General features: G+C 38.8%; 1 protein-coding gene across 7 annotated transcripts; it reads left to right on the plus strand.

Annotated features, from left to right (window-relative positions):
- LOC148645316 (platelet-derived growth factor subunit A-like) lies at positions 1-25,223 on the plus strand. Of its 7 annotated transcripts, none has more exons than XM_088612332.1 (7): positions 17-623; positions 1,591-1,687; positions 7,693-7,806; positions 9,670-9,857; positions 19,781-19,907; positions 21,715-21,846; positions 23,133-25,223. In XM_088612332.1, the coding sequence occupies exons 1-6, from the start codon at positions 561-563 to the stop codon at positions 21,807-21,809; spliced, it is 684 nt and encodes a 227-aa protein (XP_088468458.1). In that variant the 5' UTR covers positions 17-560; the 3' UTR covers positions 21,810-21,846; positions 23,133-25,223. The 7 variants fall into 7 exon arrangements, with proteins under 7 accessions (XP_088468464.1, XP_088468458.1, XP_088468459.1 ...); XM_088612333.1 differs by having other exon boundaries at positions 23,136-25,223; XM_088612334.1 differs by having other exon boundaries at positions 19-623; positions 21,736-21,846.

Genomic DNA, 25,223 nt, shown 5'->3' on the forward strand with positions numbered 1-25,223 from the left:
GGCTGGTGAAGTATATTCTCCTGCTCACAGGGCATTCGCCTTCATTCACCAGACTGCTTAAGACTTTACCGGACAGCTGGAATTTATCTCAATTAAAACGGGGATGAAATTCAGAAGAAGCAGCAAAAACGCGTCTGGATGACAAGCTTGGGGGATCTTATAAAAGGAAACGTTCAATGTGAAGATTGTCTTTTCAAATGATCAGATTTGATCATAATTTCATTTATTCGACTTTAAAGTTGAGGTCTTTGACACTGTATTTTTCATAGAAGTGTTTTTTTTCATTTAAGATACTACAACGCCCGTCTTTTCTAGCTTTTTTTAAAAAAAATATTGGTTTGATGAAAAGAAGCATGCTGATCCACTGTCTGGTCAAATATTACTAAAGACAGAAATTTCGGAGGAGAGGAACCGTACAATACCAGATGTGAAATAAACATCTTCACACACACGTTACTTTCTCTGAGGGATGGTACTGAATTTCCTAAACTCAGGAGCAACTGTTCAGCTCCTACTGAATACATTTTTCTTTTTTGGGGGAAAATCTAAATTGAAGGGAAATGAGGAACACAGTTTACTGTTTGTTCGCCTGCTCTTTTTACCTGCTGTCTGCTATTGCTGAGGTAAGTAACTTCGCATAGCTGCAGTGCTCATTTGGTTCTGAAAACTGTACGGCATTATTAATGAAGTCATTGCAACGTTGTAGACGTTGCTAACAGCTGTTTATTTCCTGCAGATACCTGTTACGCGAGATGAGATGGTTTATACTTAAGTATATAAGTGAAACAGTTCAGCCCTTAGGTAATTCAACTAATGCGCATTTGGCCCACCTATTATATAAATCTGAACGCCAGTATATATATTATTTTTTAACGAATGAAACATGCAACGTGTGGAAGGCATATCGATCTTTACAACTTGAATTTCGGAGCCAGTTAAGTTTATATACATCACACATTCACTTTCTCTTTTATGCAGGGGTGGCTATTAACGCAATTTTGGTCGTTTGTTTCCATGCCCCATTGTAAAAGGTCGTTTGTATGATTTTGGCACCGTAAACCATAAATTTACGCAAACGAAGGCCTTCCAAATAAAGTGCTATCAATACCACAGAAAAAGTCGATAGCAAATGAAGACTTTTTTAAAGTAAAGCGCTTTGCCGTGCTGTTTTCATTATGGACCTGTCGTTCCAAAGCATTTAGCGCTATTAGGTTGGCGTTTCAGATATTTTTTGTGCCAATTTGAACAAATACGTCTTTTGTCGTTTTTTTAAATATTTTTAAGCATAGCACCCCAACTTGTGTCTCGAATACTACTTTTGAACTTCATTTTTTTTTCACTCGAGCGTTGTAATGATTTTAATTTCTCCCTCGCTTACAAAATCCAGATCTTTGCAACAAGCGCAAGTGGGTGAGCAAATGCCCAACTTTCTTGTCGCCTCCAGAGAAGGATGCTACAGCTTTGCAGATCAATAATGAAAACAAAGCGCTGTTTCGGGGAAACGTGAGAAAGGAATGACCGTGGCAATTTTGCACTGTGAACATAGCTGTACTTTTCTCTAATCTCTGTTTTCGTTTTGTTTGCCCCAAGGAAGTAGAGATACCCCAGGAGCTTATTGAAAGACTGTCTCGCAGTGAAATTCGCTCCATTAGCGATCTCCAGCGCCTCCTTGAGCTTGACTCCGTAGGTAAATTCTGCTTCTTGTTTTTTTTCCCCTTCTCTGAACTTTGCTTTCTTTCTGGAAGATGAACGAATCGGGGGTCTGCTGTGTATTGTGCTAATGTGTTTATAAGTTACTTAACGGCGTAATAAACCAAAGAGCGCAGAGAAGGTCATAAGACACCCAGATTATCACTAGTGCATTCAGCACTTTAACAATTTGTTCATATGATCCTATTCTTTTTTTTACGTGCTAACATTAGCGGCAGCTAATTTATTTCTGTATTGAAAAAAAACACTTTCTCAGTTGAGTTTTGATCGTAGAGATGTTGCGTTGAGACATCAACTACTGCTCAATTCTGCAGGTTTGCAGCAAGCTTCACTAGCACTTGCTAATAAATAATCGTTTTGTCTTGCAGTTTAAAGGCGCTCCCTGCACTTCGTTCCAGTCACTCACATGACTGTCGTTGGTGTGACGGCTTTTTGTAGGGACCAGGGAACTTAATTAGCTCCAATTAACGTTCAGCTGTGAAGCAGGGGGGAAAATACTCACGCGTAAATGCTTTACGGAGTATGCGAAGTTTTCAAGACCTCCCTTCAATTATTGCTCCGTGCAAAAAACGTATCTGAAAAAGTATAAGAATAAAAGACTTTTGTGTGGAACGTCACTGTGGTATTTAATAGCATAAATTCCTTAAACAGTTGTCACCACAATAATCTTATTTTTAGGGCACGGAGGGAAATATGCCGTCTTGTAAAATGAGTACAGAACACCAAGGGCAGTCTGAGTCTTGGACGTGATCCATGTCGGAGTGCTTTTTTTTCAAACGATAGATTATGTTTCAGAGTCGCTGCTCAAGATGTTTGCATTCACATGAACCTATATTTACACAGGCTCTCGCCATATATCATTGAGGGTTTCCTACATTTTGGTGTCAGGAATGGCACGTCAAGAAACCATTTAATACGACTGCCGAATGAAGCCCCTTGATATCGTTAAGACAAAACCACCGCCAGTGATTTCACGTGGCCGTAGATTAAGAGAAAGTGCCCCATACCTGTTTAAATGCAAATTTAAGTGTCAAATAACCGAGAAGTGTGTGTGTGTAACTTAGTTGTAAAATATTGCATGATATTTTACTAAATTTTCAGTTAATTAAGCACGATAGGGAGATCATGTTCTGCATGAGTGATCTGTTTACATTGTAGGTAGAATGGATTTCTTTTCGATTCCTGCTTCCGCGTTATGAATATTGCAGTTGCAGTGTTTTAAAGCTTTTTTTTTTTTTGCGTGTTCCATTGAATAGCATCCGGGGTTGAAATTGAATGAGGGTAGGGTATACTAGGTAACACAACTTGCTGAAATTGTTAGACATACACAGTATGAATGTAAAACACCAGAAATGTCACTTTCCACGGGCTTCTACAAACCAATTGGTTAAACGCTTGACCCACTTGGCCCCTTATGTAGGATACTGTTACTTTGAAGTGTCTATTTACATGAACTGGCGTATGTAAATCAACAGAAAAACAAGGGTTTATTTAAAAGGTCTGTCTCGACAACAGTATTCTTATTTAAAAATGTTTTATTCATTAAGAACTAGCAGTGTAATGTAGCTTCAAAGATCCGAATTCTAAAGAGCCTTAAGCAACTCTGGAGTTATATTTTCTTTCTGATTATTTTCCACAAACGCTAATAGCCATGTTATTAGCCTATAGCATGACATCATTGTACCTGTAGTGTAACTTTATTGTTCTGCATCATATCGCATAGAACTAAGGACGATTTAAAGGACAGCTTTGTTGCCCACTGCTCACATAACATGAGAAGAGGTGTTATAAATTAAAATGCCACTGTCAAAGTAGATTAATCTGCTCTAGGACATTTGTTCCATGCTTATTATTAGTGATGCATAAAAATATCAGGACACAGACTGCATCCATCTTTTCCATTAAAAAGCATTAATAACTGTTTCAGCCACTTTTGTTATAAAAGGACAGAATAGAAAACTTAAAAAGCTGAACAGGTTATTGAGCAAGATCTTCACTGTAGTCAGGCTTAATTGCACAGTCATCTTTTGTGCAGTATAGCACAGCTTCAAGTGGGGGTCAGTTTGTGTATTTTCCTGTAATAATTGTGAGAATTAGTGACTGAAATGTTTGAGAACTTACTGAGCGTAGAATGAGAAATGACAGGATAATAAATAACTTATTTTCAATCAAATATGATCATTATTGTCCTTTCTTTCTGCCCAGATCCTGGCAGTTAACTTTGGTTCTTGTAATTCTGTTTGTGGGTAGATTTAGTTGTGGTTAAAATACTCTTAGTGGCTGTATGACACATGCTGTTGCATGAAAATGTAATTGTTTGTAACACATTTTAATATTGTAACAGGAGAGAGGTATATCAGCGTCAGTTTGCAATAAGCGTAGAGCATTCTGAGAACCATATTACTGCTTAGACATTTACAATGATTAGAGTACTCTGCTTTGCCATGATTAAAGCCATCATTTTGATGATCTCCCACATATTTTTAGAAATTCAAAGGTTCACCAGGTTTCTTTATCCAATAAAGAATGAGAATCTCCCCCAGTATAAATCTTACCTTTCATTGCATATGAATTCAGGTGGCTCCACTGTAAATAACCCAAGGCTATCAATTCTGATGAGTGAGTTGTTTCACAGAATCTGTGATACTTGGCCAAACACACCTAGCAATCAACATGTTCAAGCACAGTTTTCTCATTAGGTATATTGTTTATGAATTACATTCTAGAGGTGTCCCAAAGGGATATGCACAGTGCATATCTAGATGTTTAAGTTGGGGAATGTACTGTATGTGTATATTTGTATAATATGGGAATGAATATCAATTAGCTCTTGAAATTTTGCAATGCCGAGGGGCATTTAACCATCTAAAGAGTCTTCTAGTTCCACCTTTGAGGCCTCATTATATCGTTCTGAGAAATTGGGAAAATAGCAAAGCAGTTGACATATCCTTTACATTTAAGGTTGTTTTTTCCTTGGTTATTTAACTAATTTGGCATGTCATGTTTTCCTTCACCCTTTAGTGGAACACGTTGGAATTACTTGTCCTTTATATACTTTGCTAACTCAGCACTCAGCAATGTTTATTTACGTAAGGGAGAAAGTCCTGTAGAACTCTTAATGAAATCAGTAGCTGACAGCCAATGGATGGGTATTGGTAAATTTCCCAAAGTAACGGTTAGTCAGCTAGACTCTTTTGTTAACTCTCAAACTCTTATGCCCTGCCAGTCTCTTGTATCGAACAAAGACTGAAAGTGTTATTTCACATCTCTTGTTTCTGGCTACCCTGTGCTTTTCGCAGAGGAAAGGAAACCCCCCCCCCCAAAAAAAAAGTGTTTGCTGTTTCGAGCAAGACTCCCAAAAGAGTTCTCCCGTTGTCTGCATTCCCTTAAGTGACAAGTCCTGTCTCCGCGGTGCCACACACATGTTATTTTAATGGTAAGGTTTCAGGCGTGTGAAAAGGTTAGGGAGTGGAAGTTCTCATGCTGGGTGTTCTCTGGAAGTGACCCAGGCTATTAAACGCAGGTTCACAAATCTTGGCACCTGTCATTCTGCATATCTTTGACAGGAAGGCTGCTCCGCTTTCCTACGCTCCTGTCCGTTTTCTGGAAGTGCTGTGGAGTTACAAGAAAGACAAGCTCTACTCAAAAGAGGGGGACGGGTTACACGTCATGGGCAAACAACTTGATCTGAACATTTAAGGGTAGACTGAGCAACAGTGTCAGACTGAACAATACCTTTCTTCACAGTCGCTGCTAGAAAAATATTTGGACAAGAACCAGGCACCTTAGAAATGCTTTATGTGGAAGACACACAGGAAAGCTCATATTCAGACTATAAATCTCGAGATGGAACTAATAGGGATGTGACCTGTTCTGAACACCAGTTGTATCTGTTTGTGTTGCCTTTGCAAGTTTTGGGGGTTGATGTCTGTGCAGAAGTCAGGCCCGTCTTCATTAATAAAAAGGTACATTAGTGTTACATGGGGATGTTCACTGTAACTGGAGTCTAATCCTTGTAACACTACAATCATAATAGAAGCCATAAGCTATGGGTACGCATTGGTCAGGTTAAAATGAAACATTTGTACTGCTTCTCTGTTGCTCTGTAGTTTGAGTCTGAACAGCGTCCATAAGTGAAATTCATAAATGAATGTTCCTTATCAATGTAACCATTCCAGAAGGCAGTGTATTCCTCAACATCACACACCAAAAGTATTAAACCTGAGTCACTCTAATGTGATGCAAAATAAGCACTTTTGCCGAGTAAGAATTGATATCAAGTCATTTGTTTTTCATGCTGGAAGCAGAAGAATTGTTCTTCAAGGATAGGCACATACATTTAAATACACATAGATTTAAATACACATAGAACATCATAGTGCCCTGGTCTTCTTTTAAACAAATGTTAATTTGCAGAAATCACAGGGTAGTTGTATTCTACAAGCTTTAATGAATCACCTTTCATAATCCCATGTCTAGACTGAATATTTTCAACTGCATCCTTATTTTCATGGATTCAGTTTGTATTTCATTTTGTAGAAGTCATCTTTTTATAGAATGTCTGTTTCCAGTTGTGTTTACGCTTTTTTACACTAAATTAAATTGTCTTCTTTTGCCTGAATTGTAGTTTTTCACTTTTAAGTGCATTTAAAACAGAATCTGAATCACATAAAACATTAACTTTTTCCACCTAACAATATATTTTTTCTGTTTTATATGGCAGGGAAAGCAGCATAATGCATTTAATAAATTGTTAAATATAATTATGGAGGCAAACCACTAATGAGCTACCTACTTTATGCTCAATAATTACCTGTCAAACCAGTTTGCACTCAAATCTTTTTTGGAGTTGATAGGAGTTGGATCTAATTCAGCTCTCTCATCTCTTCACATTTCCTAAATGTGTTGATTGTACTGTTGATCCTTCTGATGTCAGAAGGGATGTTTCATTGATTTCATTTGCAGAAGCTTCAAGCAGTCATTTAAAATGCCCTGATGCCATTTCTCATTGGCTGCACAGTGGGATCTTCTTGTAGGACTGTGCTGGTCATTCCTGCAAAAAAGTATGGATCTACGGTGCAAGAATGTAATGAGAAACGAAAAGCAAGGACAGAAAACAATGCTTTGTAAATCTAGTCATTTGCAAAAATCCATATACCAACTGGAATATTCTTTAATACACAGTATGGATGTCCTCCCTTGGTCTGTATTGATTGGGTTTTTTTCTTCCATAGCTTTGAATTAATTGCTGTTAGAATATGTTCTGTGAAGTCTGACTCTTTTCTCTGATGTCTGCCATTGTGCGGGCACTCACTTGTGAGGCTTCCTGGCAGTCTCAGCTTCCTTCAGATCCACCCAATATAGTTCGCCAGACCTCGGGTCAGGTGGTTGGAATTGTCAGCCTAGTCTTTTGATCCTTTTCCTGTTTAGCCGTTCAGATGCTGACTTGGCTGTCTGCTTTGGATCGCTGTATGTTCCTTATTTTGTATGGCCTAAGTAGCAGAGCAAATAGTTTTGTCATGGTAGCAGTGCAGCTCATCAACTGCAGAGAAGCAAACTCCGGAATTCAGAACTTGAGGAGTCTGGACATAATTTCTGCATTGTATGTAACTGCCGAGTGCAAACTGAATTCTCCAGATTTTATCACCATCATTTCGGAACATGATATGACTATATACCTCTGCTGCATACTGCTCATTCACTGTTCATCTTGCATCCCCTAAAATGTTTTGTTTCTCACAATGTGAAAGGGAGCAAAGCTAGTGGCAAAATCTACCCAAATTATCAGCTACAAACATGTCACATCATACAGACTGACTGACAGATGTTTAAATATAAGGTAAAATCAGGAGGCAGAGAAAAAACAAAACAAAAACCGAGATGAGTGCCGTTTTGGCTAAATTTGAAAGTAAAAGTTTGACATTTTACATTGAATGAATATTGTGATTTTTTTTTGTCATTTCTTTTTTTTGGTTACTTCAGGGAGTGAGAATGAAATTATTCCAGAATCCAAAGAGAGATCACACAAGGATTATTCTGCAAGCCATGCTGATTTGAAGAACTCACAGACATTAGTTAGAAGGAAGCGAAGCATCGGTAAGGAATGGTCTATATCCGTAAACAAACTATTGTAGCTTTTCATTTTTCTCCTTTTAGAGCAATTGAAAAATCATTCCATAGCGGCCAAATCAGATTTTCTTCTAAAGAGATGACAGTGACTAAACATACTGTAAAAACATTTCTTTGCATTTATTTCAAATTACAGTCTCCCACTCTCCTTTTTGAAATTGTATGCAGTTGTATGGGCTTGTAGACAACTTGTAGAGAGCCCCCCCCGCACCTTCTAATGAAAATGTATTTACAGACATTAGTGGGACAAACTCAGGCTTCAGGCAGCTTCTTTTTAGCTGTGAACTCTGAGATTTCTGTGCACATGACAGGAAAAAAAAAATATATGTATCCCCGAGCTAGGAAATTCCTTACATTCATCTTCAAGACACAGCTTGTTAAGGACTAAACTAGATTACCGGTACCTTCTGTAATACTGTACTTGGGAACAGGCATGAAAGTACATCGGATCTAGAGACCAAGTGAAATTGAGTGACATCAATTTGTTGTTGCTGACCGGCAGTGGTCCTTTTTGGTGTGGTGAACCTGAACAAGTGGGATTCAGCAAATCCTCAGGACATTTATTGCTTGTCACAGTGGATAAATATAGACTGCCAGGGTATTTATAACAGAGCAGTGGTAGAAGGGACAGAATTTACTACAAGGGACCAAACTGGCTGTTACTGGGGCACATTTCCTGTGTGCAGAAAGAAAGATTGGGCAGACTGCCTTTCACCCAGAAGTTCCTGTTTGTTCTTTCTGAGAACCTCTATGAACCTAAATGCCAAGTCTTATAGTTTTCGGTTTTGTGTTCTGTGTAGGACGGTCTCTACCTTCCTTTAGGCCAATTTGATGAAGGATGTTTTGTGATAATAATGGAAGGAATATTGTTAGCTCCCTGCTCATGTATTATCTGCTGCCTAAGGGAAACCTTGAATTTAGCTGCTGCTTCTTAAGACCACTATTTCATATATCTGTCTTTCATATTAAACCATAGGTTTCTCTGTTTCTAGCTCACTATTCTCATAAAGTAGTATAATACATTAAAAATATTTATTTTTACCAGTCATGACAAAGTATGTTGAGGACTGAATTTTAAATATGGTAATAAGCCTGTGAATTGTTTGTGGAACATCCCAATAATTTAAATATTGGACATGGTTAATATTGGGCATGGTTATCTAATCCTTAAAATTACTAAAGCATCATTAATGTCAATAAAACTTGATTTTGTTACCCATCAAATAATTCCTAGAAAGGGTCTGCTGCCTGTTTTACTAGACATTGTATTGTTAAATAATATAATCCTGAGAAATTAAGACGATTGTGCAGATGAGGTCCTCTTTTACCTTCGCTTCGTCTATTATGTAATATTCGGCAGCAGTTTTTTTTTTTTATCCAGTTCTTTGAATTTAAATGGAAAACAATGACAAAAACTAGACAAACTGCACAGCTACCTCTGTGCTTCGTTGGAACTCGCTTTGTGAAACATGGTGATTTGACATGGCAACAAGTCTTTTACAGTTCCAAAGAAGTGCTGTGTATTTCTCTATCAGCAAGATTTTTTTATATATATACTGGCTGACACCCAGGAATACAGCACCATACCCTTAGGGCTGTTCATATCATGGTCAGAAAGCACACATACTGTATGTGCTCTTAATGAGCCTTTGTCGATGCAAGAAAAACTTGAATCGCAGTGCACAATGCCTTTTGATTTTTCATGCAACAAAACAGGAAGGTATTTACACTAAGAAATGCCTTTCTTATCAATATTGAAAACCCACAAAGCACGCTCTTCTTAATGCAGTGCACGTGACTGACCACCGCCTTCTCCTCCTCCACTTTTAGAGGAAGCCGTCCCAGCGGTGTGCAAAACCCGGACAGTCATCTACGAGATCCCGCGCAGCCAGATCGATCCCACCTCCGCCAACTTCCTGATATGGCCGCCCTGCGTGGAGGTGAAGCGCTGCACGGGCTGCTGCAACACCAACAACATGAAATGCCACGCGGCGCGGAGGCATCACAGGACGGTGAAGGTGAGGAAAGGCCGGCCGGGGCTGCCCCCTGCGCTGGGACGCCCCACACACGTGCCTCTGCCCGGGCCCGAGCCCAGGCGGACTCCGAGGGGCAGAAAGTGAGACCGCTGCAGTCGCCAGGGCAGCAGCTGCCGGGTGGCGCTGGGACATATTAGTCCTGCTTTGATCCCGGCTGGTGGAGGTGGTCTTGAGGCTACAGCAGCTGTCGTTCAGTGGCTCCCCTCCATTTCAGAATCCCCTTTTCTGTCATTATTTTTCAATACTCCAGATCACTTTCTCAGCTTTTCAGTCTTTCCATTGCCCCACACGGACCAGTTGGCTGCCGTTTTCTTGGGGGGGTTGCTTGTGATTTACAGTCTACTGTGCTGTGGCGTTCAAACACCACCGACGACTGGGGGAGAAGAAGACACAAAGTTATTCTTTGGAACACCTCAAAATGACAACTCAGCACTTGGAAAAATGGTCAAAAGTGTCCAGATCAGTGGGCCTTGATCACTAAAAGGTTCCAATTCAATCAGACATGTCTTATCCAAAGGCTGGGGGATAGGCGTTTCAGCACCATGTTCATTAACCACAGTAAGTTCATTAACCATGTGTTACACACATTACAATTAAGATTATGGGTTCATTAGAATCTGGTAATTTGTAAAATGCTTACAATTCCAATGATGTGGAAAGATAGCACTAATGAGGGTAATGATTATGCCCAAAGATTATGTCGAAAAGAATTCACTACACTTTGTAGCCATAAGACATGCTTTGATTTGTGCGCTATGCATTATTATTATTAAAGTTGGGAGGAAGCAGAAAGATTCAGAGCCCAAGGCGAGGAGTCAGAGGAGGACATTCTTAATACAGGAGCAGATTGAGCACAGATATAGCTCTGGCTCTCTTTGGAGTCTTCTCATTTTAAGGCTTTCCAGTCTTTTTTAAGATGTGAAGGTTTTCCCGATTCACTAACATTATGGAGAAGAGCTGCATAGTACTTCTTTCAGGCTAATGGCCTTCATGGAACATTCCTGCGGCAGCAAATGTTTGTGCCTCTTCTTTTAAAATACAGCACATTTCACAGCACCTTAAATTTGCTAATTGTCAATAAGTACAAAATGAGTAAGCTTTCTTGACACATCTTCAATCTGTACTCCTTCTGTTATTGTCTGTGGTTCCTACGTGTGGTGTAAATTCCTTAAGAAGTACCTTATTTTCACCCTGCCCTTGTCTTCTTGATCATTGAAGATCTCGTGGCACGTTTTTAACAGCAGTGTTTTGCTGAAATTCTAAACTGGTCCTTTTCAAGATTTAATCGCCTGTTGTGGAGAAACTGTAGTTTTTGTGTTATTCTCAGGCTCTCTTAAGTGATCTGTTTGGTCATGCGCCAGTGAGACATTACCTTTTGTCATGCAGTACTTCACAGGACCAGGCAAGGGAGACACTAGAGATGCAGACTGATAACTCTTAACAGTTTAACTGCAAGAAATGTCTGAGCAGGCTGAAATGGGATGGATCCCCGTGATAATTCTAGGAAAAGCATTGTTATGTTTGAAAAGTTCCCAGTTTGGGATTTTTCCCCGAATCTGCCCCCTCCTCCTTGGGCTTTCCGTTTTCTGGCAGCCAGTTGTATTTCAAAGGCAATGCAAAGACAGGTCAGCTAGGACAAGCCGTTCTTTGTAGGTCTTGTTTTTGAGGCTGGCCCTGGCCGTCATAAACTGAATCATAGGACGATCAGATCATAGCTCGATCTGATTCATTTTCGACTGCCCGGTCTTCCTTTGATATAATGAATTGTTTTAAGAGTTCAATGGAAGCTTTTAACCGTCTGTGCAAGGGATCTGAATGCCATTATTCAGTAGACCATGCAGAGGAAAAGCTAGGCGGGCCCATAACTGGTGGTTTATGTGGGTTATTCTCGGAATGTAGTTACATATTGGTGTTTTTGTGTCTCTCTGATGACATGATCTTTGATATAATAAGGTCCCTTCAGGAGATTAAGTATTAATAGAGCCTGCTTTCCACTGAGGTCAAGGCATTTCATATATGAAGGAGAAAAGCTTTATTCTGAAAGGTCAGGGCCTGATGTGGTAGACATAGCATTTGGTTAAGACACTCAAGATATTTGTTTAAAGAACATTAATTCCGTGCCAAGTTCTGATTCTGAAGGGGTCAGTGTTTTAGATTTTTTCAAAGATAAAAACATTAGCCCGGTTCTTACACTTTTTATACAAGGAAATAAATATATTTTTTTCTCAATTTTTAAAGTAATATTTTGTGGATGTACAGTAGACAGCATTTGTCAGTTTTCATTTTATTGACCTAAAACCATGTCTGTGCAAGCCAGACATCTACCAGAAATGATCGCTCTAGGGAACATTACACTGAAGCCGGTGTACAAGGCCATAGTATGCTATGCAGATAAGTATATCTCAAAGGGAACATTAGCAGGGCGTGTAACACAATTCTCAAGAATTTGCTTAATAGCTTTCAGAAAGCTTTTAGATAATTCAGCACAAATTGTTTTGGGAAATAATTAAATACATGACTAATACAGCAGAAGGCTTCTTCTGCATCAATTGGAAAATGGCTCTCTTTGCTTTGCCAAGGGGTTGCTCACCACAAGACTACAGCTATCTCACCCTGTCATTGTACGTCATCGGATACATTAGAACACGTTCCTGCAAGATGATGAGCTTCCCCTTATTCCCATTAAGGTCCATCCTCTCTTTCAATCAAGGAGTCACTTATCGGAGCACTTTGGCCCCAAGGGTCGGCCGCTAACCCTGTTCCTCCCTCCATCACTCCTCAGTGGAACCGTTCCGTTTCTTCAACATTTCTGGGTGATTTACGTTCCGGGGTTTCCGTTTGATGTACGGCGGGTGACCTCGAAGGGAATAGGCAGTGTCTCATACCAGAGCAGTGTATCCTTTGGTGGATTACATCTAGTGTAACCTAAGGCGTGGCTGTAGGTCCCTGACCTTCCAGTTCTCAGTCTGGAGGGGCTGCCTCTCAGTGCTGCCGCTGTGTCCTACTCATGTAACCACATTTTCTCCATACTGCCACTCCCGCCACACTCTGTGTGCTATTTTCTTCTTTCTGTCTCTACGTTTACTGTCCTTAACTATTTTCCTGCGGCCTCCGACAGCCCTATTTCAAGCGCGAGTCAGTAAAATGAGCCAGTAATTGCTAATAGAAGGGACCTCGGAGTCTCTTCTGTGTTGTTAAATAATCCTGTAGACTTCTCTTTGTATACTTCTGAGGGTTGACATGGTGTTCTCAACTTTCCATGCTTTAATGAAAGGGTGAGAGGAGTACCTGGTAATAGTATATGATTATCCTCATGTGCTGAAGCGCTGAGACAGAATGCTACAGAAATATGTGAGCACTATAAAATGGAAAATACAAAAAAAAACATATCTATTAGTTTGGAGCAGAAGCAAGGCCATTAATTACAGTGTCCCCGACAGCTGGTGTTTAAGGAGATGAAACAGCATGGATTTCATTATATCCCCCTTGTGCTTTGACTTGCCAAATGTGTTTTTAGTTTTTCAGATTTGCCTCTGTGCTACATTTAACCGCTTTTGCCCAGGGGAACGACAATATAAAAGTAGGATTATTGGGTTGTAAAAAAAGGTCTTGAAGTTTGATGGTCTTTATACTTCTAATATTCTGGCCACCATATCCAGCGTGTTTGATTCTAGCTGCTGAATTCGAATTTCCCAAAACTCACTCATATCTGCTAAGGGTAAATACTCTGAGGTTGCACGATTATTTGATCGTTTGTATATTGTTTTCATCAAGAGGCATCCCAAAGCAAGAAACAGGTAGGTTAACACACCTTTGAACCAGAAGTGAAATTCATAACCCTAACATCTGAGTTCTCATTCATTTAATTCCAGTACGTTTTAGTAGGGAGCTGAGTCATTAATGCAGGCTGCAAAGAAACAAGTAAAGGTTCTTTCTATGCTGAAATGCACTGTTTCTTTTCTTTATCTTTCAGTGTGGAATGAGCCTTTACTTGTCCCTTTGTATTTTATTCCTTTAGCTCACTCTACAGAAGGAATGGACAGCAGGGCTGAGGAGTTGTTCCGCCATTTCCACTGCAACACGAAAGTTGTATTAGCTGGATTATTAGCTGTTGATTCAAGTAGATCAACACTTGAATGGGAATTCAGTTAAAATGGTTATCCTTCTTAGTGTACGGAACACCGAGAGTCTGAATAATTGAATTGCACAAAGTCAAATGTTGGTTTGACGTCTCAACTGAAAGGTGAAACCTTCTTCAACATAGCGTCCCCTTTTTATCATGAGGGATGGAAAGACACAGTTCACAGGGAACAGAGACACCTACTGGTTCAAGACCAATACTTAGCAACCCAGTTTTTCTCAGATGTATCCTCTCAGATGAATCATCAGGCCAAGATCTAATGAGATCAGGCATCAGTGCTAGTAGCTGTGGGGCAACATGGAGAGGATCCCACTGACCTTTAAGTGGTAACAGTTGCAGAATCTGTTCTGCTATGAAGTGTAAAGTGAATCCCAGACTACAGCAGTCCAATTTCTGTCAAAAAACAAACCAAGGGAGGTGAATGTATTGAAGTATTTGATATGGATTAGGAGAATGAAAAACTGAACCATTTAACTGTTCACTGACTGAAGTCAAACCGTCTGTTACTTTGTAGTTTCTTTAGTCTTACTGCAGGATGCAGAATGGAGAGTATGAAGCTCTAGTATGTGTTGGCTGGTTAAAGAAAGGAATAGTCAAAGAAGCTGATTCTTCAGGTGGAAAATGTAACACAAAAGACTCTTTAAGTGTTGTAGAGCGCCATATCACTTTATTATATTTGTTACTACGCTTACAGCATTAACGTGACTGCAGATCTTTAGGACTGGAAATATACTGGGTGTATTAAAATGAAAAGAGCTCTGTGATGTCTATATGTTTAATTTATGTTGTTGACATGTCCTGTGGGTTATGTTTTAACCAAGATCTGTTTTTGAATCTATGCCTGCAGCTGTTTCAGTATATTTAAAGTGACCTTGATCTTGTACCCACTATAGGACCTTTTTCCTCTCCTGGGTAACAGGCAACAAAGTCAACAACACATCACTAGAGATTATGAGACTTTTTTAAAACCCAAGCTACCTTCATAATTACAGATTACGGAGTGCATCGGCATCAGGAACTATGGATGTTCATTCTGACAGCATTTCTTGTTGTAAGAGTGGTCTATGGGAATTAATGTACATGGGACTTTTTGTTCTTGAAATGCCAGGCACCCTTTAAATTTATATATGAAAGGGGTCTCTTTTTTATTACACATCAATTTAGAAGAGACGTTAAAGAATATCATGGTGTTTTTGGACACATTGCATTACATATCTACTGTATGAATCCAGCCCCCCAACATTTGTTTTTAGAAATAAAACAAGCAGATGATTTAGTGGAAGCAAAATGACTTCAGCAGAGGTAAGGTAAGGAGCTTCTTTGCCTTGTAAGACAAAGCTGCCTATTTGAAATTACGCAGTCTTGGAGAAATTTGCAGGAGGCCAAGCGGGTTAGCGGAAGATTAATGGGAAGCTAGTTAATCAGAAACTAAAGTACGCTCACCTGCACTGGAACTGTCAGAAATGAAGCAAAGGCAACCATTTTAAAATTGTATTAATAAATTAATTAAGAAATAAGTATTGAATATTTACAAAAGTTTCTTCATAAACGTCTTGCAAGAATGACCATGTTGGCATTTGTAAAGTTTCCTTTGATGATCCAAAACATTGCTTCATGAATCAGCATTTCAATATTTTCATATTAGAAAAATATTATCTTTATATACAACATAAAGTCTTCTGGAGTTCAAGTGGAGATATTTTTTTGGAAAAATGTTTTCTGGTTCTAAAACCTTTTACTAGGAACACATCGTAATTCACTTTATAACAAAATATGTACAATATGAAGATTACATTTGAAAAAGTAACTGTGTCATTATCCTTTTCAAGTTATTCCAAGTCTTCCATTTTTATTTTTTATTAAGTGTTTTGTGCTTCTTTGAGGCAAGCTACGATAGGAGTATTTTTCAGTAAAGCTTTAAAACAGGCTTGGAAAGAAGTTGAGGGTGTCTGGTAGACTACATTTTTAATAGTTAATGGAACTCCTTTGAAATCTGATAGGGTGAAAAGAGAGAAGGAATCAATCTATGACCAGACATCGGTCTGAAAGCTGTGTTCTTCATAATGAGATTGCTGGATAGTAAAGACAAAAGTATTATGTTTAAATAACCCATGAACATACTCTTCTCAGAAGTTTTTCATAGTAGTCATAGTTTACTTTGGGTACACAAGTTCAAATAAATGTACATATTTTTTAATTACAATTACATGTTCAGCACAGCTTTCATAACTTTTATCACTCACCGCACTAAATTGAAAACAAACCTGGTTTCATTTTTGTCTGGTGATTTTGTTCCCAAGAGGTTTGGGTCTTTAGTTTCGTTTCATCATTATGCTGTACGATGTGTAACAGACCTTTTGCAAATGTCCCATAGATATTTTGGTATCTTGTTGCTCATTTGCCCTTATCTATTATCTGTGCGTTTTGTCTTGCATTGACAGCATATTTACTGTAGTAGTATTTACATGGGGAATCCTCATTCATTTTCCACAGACACTGAGCTTTACAAACGAGTCACTTCGGGCCGCTTTCTGATTTTGTCAGTTAATGTAAACCTTAATTCCTTGAGGCATATCAGATATCATTTTATAACTGCTCCCAGATTCTTTCTCAGACTGAGGGTTCCAAGCCTTGAATTATAGCTTTCTGGTATAAATAGTACGGGCTGTATTCTGACTTTGAAGCTGCCCTGCTTATTTTTCGGGGTAAAAAAATAAAATGTTGCTTTCAAAGGACTGGAAGCCTTGTGCTGCGACAGAGACGAAGAGAAAAAAGCATATTGCTGTGACCTGCTGCTGACCTCTGCAACAAAGCATTCTGGCATGTCAGAGGGCAGTTTTAAGCCTTTTTTGTATAAATCCGACATCCCTGAAAAATGTGTTATAGTCCACAGCTTCATGCATCTAAAGGACTTTTGTTTGCCATCCCAATGAGACCAGGCCCCACTCCGTGTTGACAAAGCGGGCCGGCCTTGTGATGTAATTTGTACAGCAGCTCTTGATCAAATGCGGTTTCTGGTGGTGGAAGTGGCAGACGTTTATCTGTTATACCCTGACTGAAGAAAAATGCCTTAATGCATTTTGAGCTTCATTACTGAGGGCACAGTGATCGGCAAACGGTTAGGCAAAAATAGGAGCACTTTCATATTTACTGTCCAAGGCTGTCAGGAGCGGACCAAGCTGCTGCACTACGATTCTCTTCAGTGATTTCTTCTGACTTACACTGTGTGCTGTTTTCGCTGACCTACAGTTCGTGCAAAGCCCATTTTGAACTCTGCTGCACACAAATGTGTCACTTGGCTTTGTTCACATAATAATAGTGCTGATAACGTGTTACTCATACTCATAACCCAAATTATTTTGCCTATGTATATTATGCTGTGTGTTGCACATTACAATATCCTTATTTGCCACGATTTTGGTCCCGGTTCAAGGTTTCTTTATATAACATAGTAACCCCTTAGCTGTTATTGCTGCGAGTCCAGACCACAGAAAGCATATAGATTCCAGTGTGCACCTTTGACCTGTACCTTTCCGTAGTCTGTGAGGCCTGATAAGACTGCACACAAGCAGAGGGCAGACACTATTGTGAACTATTTGCTTGTGGCATACTATTTCTTCTTTCCTTTTCCTTCTGTGAGCTGCTGAAAGACATTAGGGAACTATTAAACATTTTTTTTTTCCCTGATGATAAATTAAATAAGACTAAGCTGTTGTTCCAAAGACCAGTGGCAGGTTATGAATTTAGGAAGCCGAGAGGAAACATAAGGACGCACAATGACCAACAGACATTGCGTGGGGAATAAATGAAAGTGAGCTGTAGATACACTGCCAAACGGGTTAGATGGGCTCATTGTGGTCTTGTCGTGTTTGTAACCTTTCCTTTGTACCCCTTTGTGCCAGTGTCTCTGAGCCCCTGCGTGTTTTTCAGATTGCAGCTCTACGGGGTGTGTTGTTTTGTTAAATACTTCAATGTTTTCTATACAGAATTACCTTCATCAAGCGTGTCTTCCGTATCTATTTTTATTCAAATGAAGAATTCCATGGCAAAATAAAAGAATTCAGGATGCACACGCCAAGCCACAATCCCATCCTGCCATGCGGACGGCAGCACTATCATCCTGTAGTTTGATCTCTTCAGATTGGGAGCCCTGATAAAATGGACCTGTCCAGTACTGTGATGGGAAACATCTAAGGAAAACCAGGTTGCTACCTACTGTAGACCAGTGGGTGGCTCTTTACTCTCTGGACCAGAGTGTCCAAACCATTACTCCAGTATAGTGACTAGGATTCCATGACACTGTTCCTCATAGTAGGGGTATTAACACCGAATTCCACTCTGACCTTGTGCAATCTGGACTGGTTGAAATTCCCCCTTAATTCAACTGGAGAAGTAGCTTATCTTTTCTCAACACCTCGTTTCAGCACCTGGCCTGCGGTATAGTGGGGCTACTGGCTCAAAGTCACTTCCACCAATCACTCGGGTGGGGGTTGCACTTCACTTGTGAAGTAAGACATAGGTCACCTCCTGAATATAAAGTGCAGTATAAATATAAATAATTGCTATTTCTTTGAAATGTACTACCAATTCATTCAAATCTGGCATCGAAAGTAACATTTTATAAGTGACAATGGTAAAACAAAAGTGCCTTCTTGAACTAAATGGAGTCAGAGTCAGAGTGAGGAAGATGGTTTATAACTCGTACTCCTTGAAGAGGAATTCAGGAATTATAGCCAGTTTGTTTTCAACATGGTAGTCACATCACTAGAAGTCTTTAAATTGGGCTGCTGCTGTGTTTGGCTTTTTAAGTAGTTTTATCCCGACTTGTTATAGCAGGGAACTATTTTTTCAAATGGAGGTGTTCAAATTCCTGTCTAAAATCAATATTGGCACCACTAGAATTTCTCTTCCCTTCTTTGTGCACCGCTTTACACTGGACGCCTTTGCATTGTTTTGCTGTTCACTCAGTATTTTCCCTTTTTAAATTGAGAAGCACAGTTCAGTTCAAGCCATTTTGTTTTAAGATAGCATAACAATATATAGACTTTAATTCTTATTTGTATGGGTTTTATATAATAACGTTAATGATGAAGGCAAAATGGATGGGATAGGTAAATGTGATGGCTAATCCTAATGTCTGCTCACTTAAGGTTTACCTGATCACATTTATGAAGTTTCTTGTCAATGATAATTAAGGATTTTTAAATGAGGGTTTTGTTCTATCCACAAGCTAAGCTCTATTAATAAAGTTGTCAAAGTTGTTGTAATTGTGAAAATACAGGTGGAGGCCTTAAATAAATTGTTGTGGCACTTTATACTGTACATTAAATTATATAGTATATTTTAAAATGAGTAGAAGGAGAAAGATCTCTTTAGCAAAGGAACGGACAGTGACTCACCACACCCCCCATACTAATGCAGTATCAGTACAATGATCTATGTGTATATAAACAGACATATTTGAAGCAGCATTCATTTTTAATATATTACTTATACATTATTTTGACTTTTGACCCTTCTTTGAACTTTTCTTTTATAGTTATGTTGGGGCCATTGAAATGAGAGATGATCTCTTGCAACAGTGAGTGCATTCATCAGAGTGCAGTAAAGTGTCTTGCTAACCAATCCTAATTAAAAGATACCGCCTGTTAAGGATTTAAAACATTCTTCCTAATTTAAATACCTAGTCAGCTGTTCAGCAAGCTAGGTCATTCCTGGTGTAGACATTTTCCAACTGTTAATATTCTTCTTTTTTTTTGTACAGGTGGCCAAAGTTGAGTATGTCAGGAGGAGACCCAAATTAAAAGAGGTTCTTGTGAGATTAGAAGAGCATTTGGAATGTGTCTGTATACCACAGCATCATGTCACAGAGCACACAGAGGCAGAAACAGGTAATTCACCTTTTATTCTAGTTCTCATTTGTTGTCGGCTTTTTTTCCACTGGTATGTTCCAAACCACTGTCTTTACAGTTGTACGTGTTTATTAGCATTTCACAAATGTATCCCACATTATGTGTCTGACGATGCGTGGGGTGACTTTCTGAAGAAAGGGATTTTCCTTTTTTTTTGTCTTAAGTTGCTGAAGCTCTTCTTCTAAGAGCAGTATTGCATTTGCAGTTCATCTCCAAAGCTTTAGTAAAATAAAGGTTATGTAACCCCTCAGGTAAAAAGGTCCAAAAACTTGTGAGTGGTTTCAAAACGTTTTGTTTTGACCCTTGGAGATCATTTGCAGTCACCTCAATATTTGGTATGGACAAACTATCCCATGCTGGGAGAGCAGAAGAAGGTTTAAAAATCAATACCTCATCAAGAAGCTTAACAACATTACATGTGTATAATTTACTACTGAGAAGGGTTGATGTGCAATGAAGACCACATTTACATGTTTTTTTTCCCCTGTGCTTTTGCACAGAGTTTAAAAGAGGCCCCTTGGTAGTTGGGGCAGAGTCCTGCTTGGCTTTGCAGTGAGATATTTTCACAGCTCCTCCTATCTCAATGACCCTCCACCCCTGCGGGTGTCCCTTTGTAACCTTTGTATCTATGTTAAAGTAGTACATGTGGAATCTTTCATGCTTAGGAGCTGTTAGCCTCAATGTACTTAGTGCCTGGTACACTCTTCCACTGTTTGATAAGACTCTTGAATGCAGTTTTTGACACCTGTATTTTGCCTGCAGTAAAATATAGTTTCAGCCTGTTAGTGCTAACAGCTTTTCTATTGATAAGTGGTGCTTTTTTAACTCACTTTTTATAACAGCATTAAATGAATAAACAGAGACAAACAAGTTTTCTCACACTTATACTGAAGAATGGTGTCATATTTCAGTTTTAAAAGTGGCCTTTGCCTTTATTTTCAAGCTTGTGCGGTTTAAGGGCAGTGATTACTACCCATATTGGGTTGAGATAACATAGGTTACAAGATGTTTAATTAAAATAATTTAATCTGGATTTAGTACAATCACTACTAAAAGTGGCCAAACTTGCATTCCTGCTGCTCAGTTCAGTTATAGGTGTCTTTTAGTATGTTACATGAAAACATTTATTATGGAATAACCATTACCATTCTTCGATCTTTCTTCTAGAAATTATACATAGAGAATCAAGTGGGATTACATAAAACATACAATACATATTAATGTGGAAATTTATACTGATACCATTTGTCTCCAATAAAGCAATCATAATGGAAAATATTAAAAATTATTAGACGTGGCAAATTTGTGACCCAATTTCACTGCTGAAAATGTAATCATAGATTAAATGTAATCTATGTATCTATGTAATCTATGTAATCTATTGTAAGTAATTTCACTGATGGAAATGTAATCATAGGTTGTTTGTTTTTCTTGTCACATTAAAAACACGTGTCACCCAAATCAGTGGCAGTGGCTTTTAGATCATAGCTCTACTGCCGTGCATGATGGCGTGAATTGAAATTGCTCCGTTTTCGAAAAAACAGGACTATTAAATTAGCTAATGAACCTTCTTATTGTACGTCAGTCTGATGTATATCATCAGCCAAAATGGTGACACCAGTTTCCAAAGGCTTCCTGCTGTTCAGGTGGTAGTTCTGGCGCATGATCGAAAGCTCTCCGATCTGATAAAAAAAGAGCTGCTGAACTGATAGTCATCCTAGGTATTTATAGCTTTCTGTCTATATTGAACTGAAATGCATTTCCTTGGGGCATTGTTTTAAACCAGCCCCGCCCCCTCTGTTTACAGGGCGAAGTAGGGCCACAGGTAAAAAATGGAAACGCCAAAAGCTAAAACACAACAAGGACTTATTGCCGACGTAAAAAAGCTAAAAGTCCCTTGGACCTGTGTGCAGTACAGGTAGGACTTCACAAGAAGGGCAATAAATCAAAAGCCAGTGCAAGCAATGAAAAAAATATAATCATCCGATAGCACTGCGCAGCCCTCTGAATGGTCCTGTGATTTTCGCTCTGCTCTCACTCTAAGGCTGCTTTGAGATCAGAGGTGGTGTGCTTTGGTGATGCTACCTGCTGGCAAATTCTTCTGAAGTTGTTGTTTTTTGTGTGTGTGTGTGCTTGTTAGCTTACTCCTTCTTTGGCCTCCTTGTTCGCTCCCTTCCTTCACCGATTCGAAGAAGCTGCGGCTCAGGCTTAGAATCCTACCCATCCACCTCCAGCATCCGTTCATGGGAAAACGAGATTCCCACCTTCAGTGAATACCAAAGCGGCACTCTTTATATAATCAGTGTCTAGAACTGATCTAAGGGATATAGGGCTTTGTTTTTTTCTTTTATCTTTCAGACAGCTTTTGCCAAAGGCATAGATTCTGATTGTTGCGGTTTGGAAAGTTGATTAAGCCACTCCTTAAATAAATTCGAATTGTTGTGAGACAGTAAGCAGCAATGTGGCAGTCAGGGACCGAGTATACTGGAACTTAAGTGTGTAAGACACCTGTGTAAGTGTAAAGCCGAGATTATCTTTCATTTTGGCTTCTTCTGCCATTGTTATGATTCCATTCCCAAAACTCAGTACTTCAGAGAAAAAAAAACCCTTTTCCCGAATGAGCTTCAACTTGTACAGAAAATCGTTTTTGGAACTTGCTGTTGGAAAGTTTGCAGTGGATTTTGGGTACTTCCACAGGTTTCTGTAAATATAAATTTGTGATTAAATTGGTAAGAAAATCATTTTCTGTGGTCTTGCATGTGCACCTTTAAATTACTTCCACAGGATTACTACGTTACAAGTCTTTTTCCAGATTCAGAAAATGCTACTACTTTCCCATGCATTGATTTTCGTCTAGTAAATCAGAAAAACGTATTTTTCAATACACCATGAGGTTTATTTAGAAATGTTTTATTACTTGTATTATAGTCTCTTATAAATGTATAGTGGAAACATTTTTTTTTCATTTGATTTGTCCTTCTAATGATTTAGGAATCAATTTAAATCAAAATCTGCATTATTTTGTGTTGTGTTGATGTAGTCGATGATGAGCGTTTAACATCAAACATTAAACTCTGTAGTTTAAGATTTCTGCCTTCTTAATGATAAAAAAGTTTCATACTTTTGAAACGAAAGAATAGATTGTTTTTCTGAGACTCCCACAGCTGTTTTGGTCATCTGTGTACTCTACTTTTCTTTTTCCAGCAGATGTGAGGTGAAAATGACTAACCGAAGGATGACTGTAAAGGGGAGTGATGCAGTCTACTCTTCAAACACCCTAAAACAAACTGTCAAAGGTGCTTTCTCACAGTAACAGTTAATTGCTCCAAAATGTGAAACCGACAAATCAATATTATTAACAAACTGCTCGTCTCACGGACAAACAGCGGACGAACAGAACAGAGAACAATTTTTGTACTTGGAAAATGAAATAACTGAGTAAAAATGAAAAGAATAGTGGCACTCTGGGACTATACAACCATTTCCTTTCAGGAAAGAAGAACAGCACATTGTTGGAGCTGGATGAGAAGAGGAGAGGAATTTGAAGGGAATAAAGGAGAAACACTGGAGTAGTCAGAGGTGCTTGATGGCCAGAAACCTTGCTGCTTTCTAACAGACTTTAATGGACTTCACGCGTACGAAGCAGAGATGGATAAAAGCCATTTGGAATCTGCAGAGCTGCTGTGGGACATTCTTGTTGAGTGGTTTAAGTCTTTTCTTCATGGGAATCCTTAAACAGACAGCTGGTTTTGTTTCAGCATCAAGGATTTTCTTAAACAAAGCATTTCCTTTAACCTTTCCTAACCCTTTTTATTATTTGGAAGGACAACACGAACAATAAACCAGAAAGGTTGAGCGTCCAACCCTTGCGATTACTACCAGAAAATGCCATTTCACACTCTGTTCTTATGGCTGAACCACTTGCTCTGACGTTTCAACATCGACTCCGGCCTCTGTCTTCTCCCGAGGGTCCCTTGGCAGTTTTCTGTAGTGATATTGACTCTCCATCATTTCGGTTCTTGGCATTGTCTTGGTTTTTTGCTCATTCTTTTCCCAGTTACTCACACGCGCTTCTGTGCGACGTGTGAAAAACAAAGTCTGTTTTCTGACAAACTGCTTTGCTCGGCAGAATACCGACTACAAATATTTGAAAGATGGGGAAAAAGAAAATTCTTTATTTTTGGTAAATTGTTATGCTTACATGTATTCAACAGGATTTGTTTTCTTGTCTTCAAATGGTTGTATTTTTATCTAAAAAAGAAATCCGTTTTTTTTAAACATCCCAGTGAAATATTTAATATGCTCTTCTTTAACTTAATATTGCTTCAATTACACTTTTCATTTACCATCTTTTTGCTTTGAGTTTAAAGTCTCAGAGTTAAATATGATGTAATAGAAAAAAAAACTAATTTCAAAACCTGGTCTGTTGACTCACGCTGGGGAAATGTTTTAACATTGTATGCAGGCTCATATCAAGTAAACAAACTATTACCATCACTTCTCTGGCTGATTACAAGCTTTGTTGTGTAAATGTAACATATTTTACAAATCAAAAGCAATAGCTCAGTTATTTAGGATTACAACCCTGCTCGGATAATTAAAAACCTTACATTACCTTCAATGACATCAGTATAGTGTAGTTCCCACTAAAAAGAGCAGAGGGCTGTTTTCACAAACACATTTCAGTCTAAATAAGTGGAACACTTGGTCACAGAAAGATATTCCTCTAAAGCCTCTAAGGTGGCCAGTGGCGTATTACCGTCTTCCTTTTTATGGGAATAAAATTCACATGCTAATGAGTTTGAAGGAAGCCTCTCTGAGAAAAATGAAAGACGTGTCCACTGGGCAAACTGGGCACCACTGGTGTGGTGGTTCGCAGCAGGTCTAGTTGTCCTGGGAGGGCTGAAACCAGAGGGGAAACAGACCGTGTTGTTAGAATGTGATGTTTTACCCAATAGTCCTGCTGTTAAGTTATTTAAACTGAAACTGCTGCTTTCTTCTGTAGCTCAGTTCCTTAAAAGAATACATTGTAATCGGTGCTATATATATAAATATATATTATTTTTTTAAAGGAATTATTTGCAGCATCACTTTCCATAAAAAGCATAGTAGGCCTCTTTGCTGACAGCTGAAGTCTTCCCTGTTAAACACAAATGGCTCCAATCTGGGACCATTTCCATAATAAACTCAGTACATGTCCTGAGGTTTTCAGGCACCATGGAAGAAAAAATAATTTATATATTTATGGTTTCAGTATACATATTTCTGCTTCATTAAACTTTGTACAAAAAATTA

The sequence above is a fragment of the Lepisosteus platostomus genome, chromosome 19 (assembly GCF_059453375.1).
Source record: "Lepisosteus platostomus isolate fLepPlt1 chromosome 19, fLepPlt1.hap1, whole genome shotgun sequence".
NCBI classification, from domain to species: domain Eukaryota; kingdom Metazoa; phylum Chordata; class Actinopteri; order Semionotiformes; family Lepisosteidae; genus Lepisosteus; species Lepisosteus platostomus.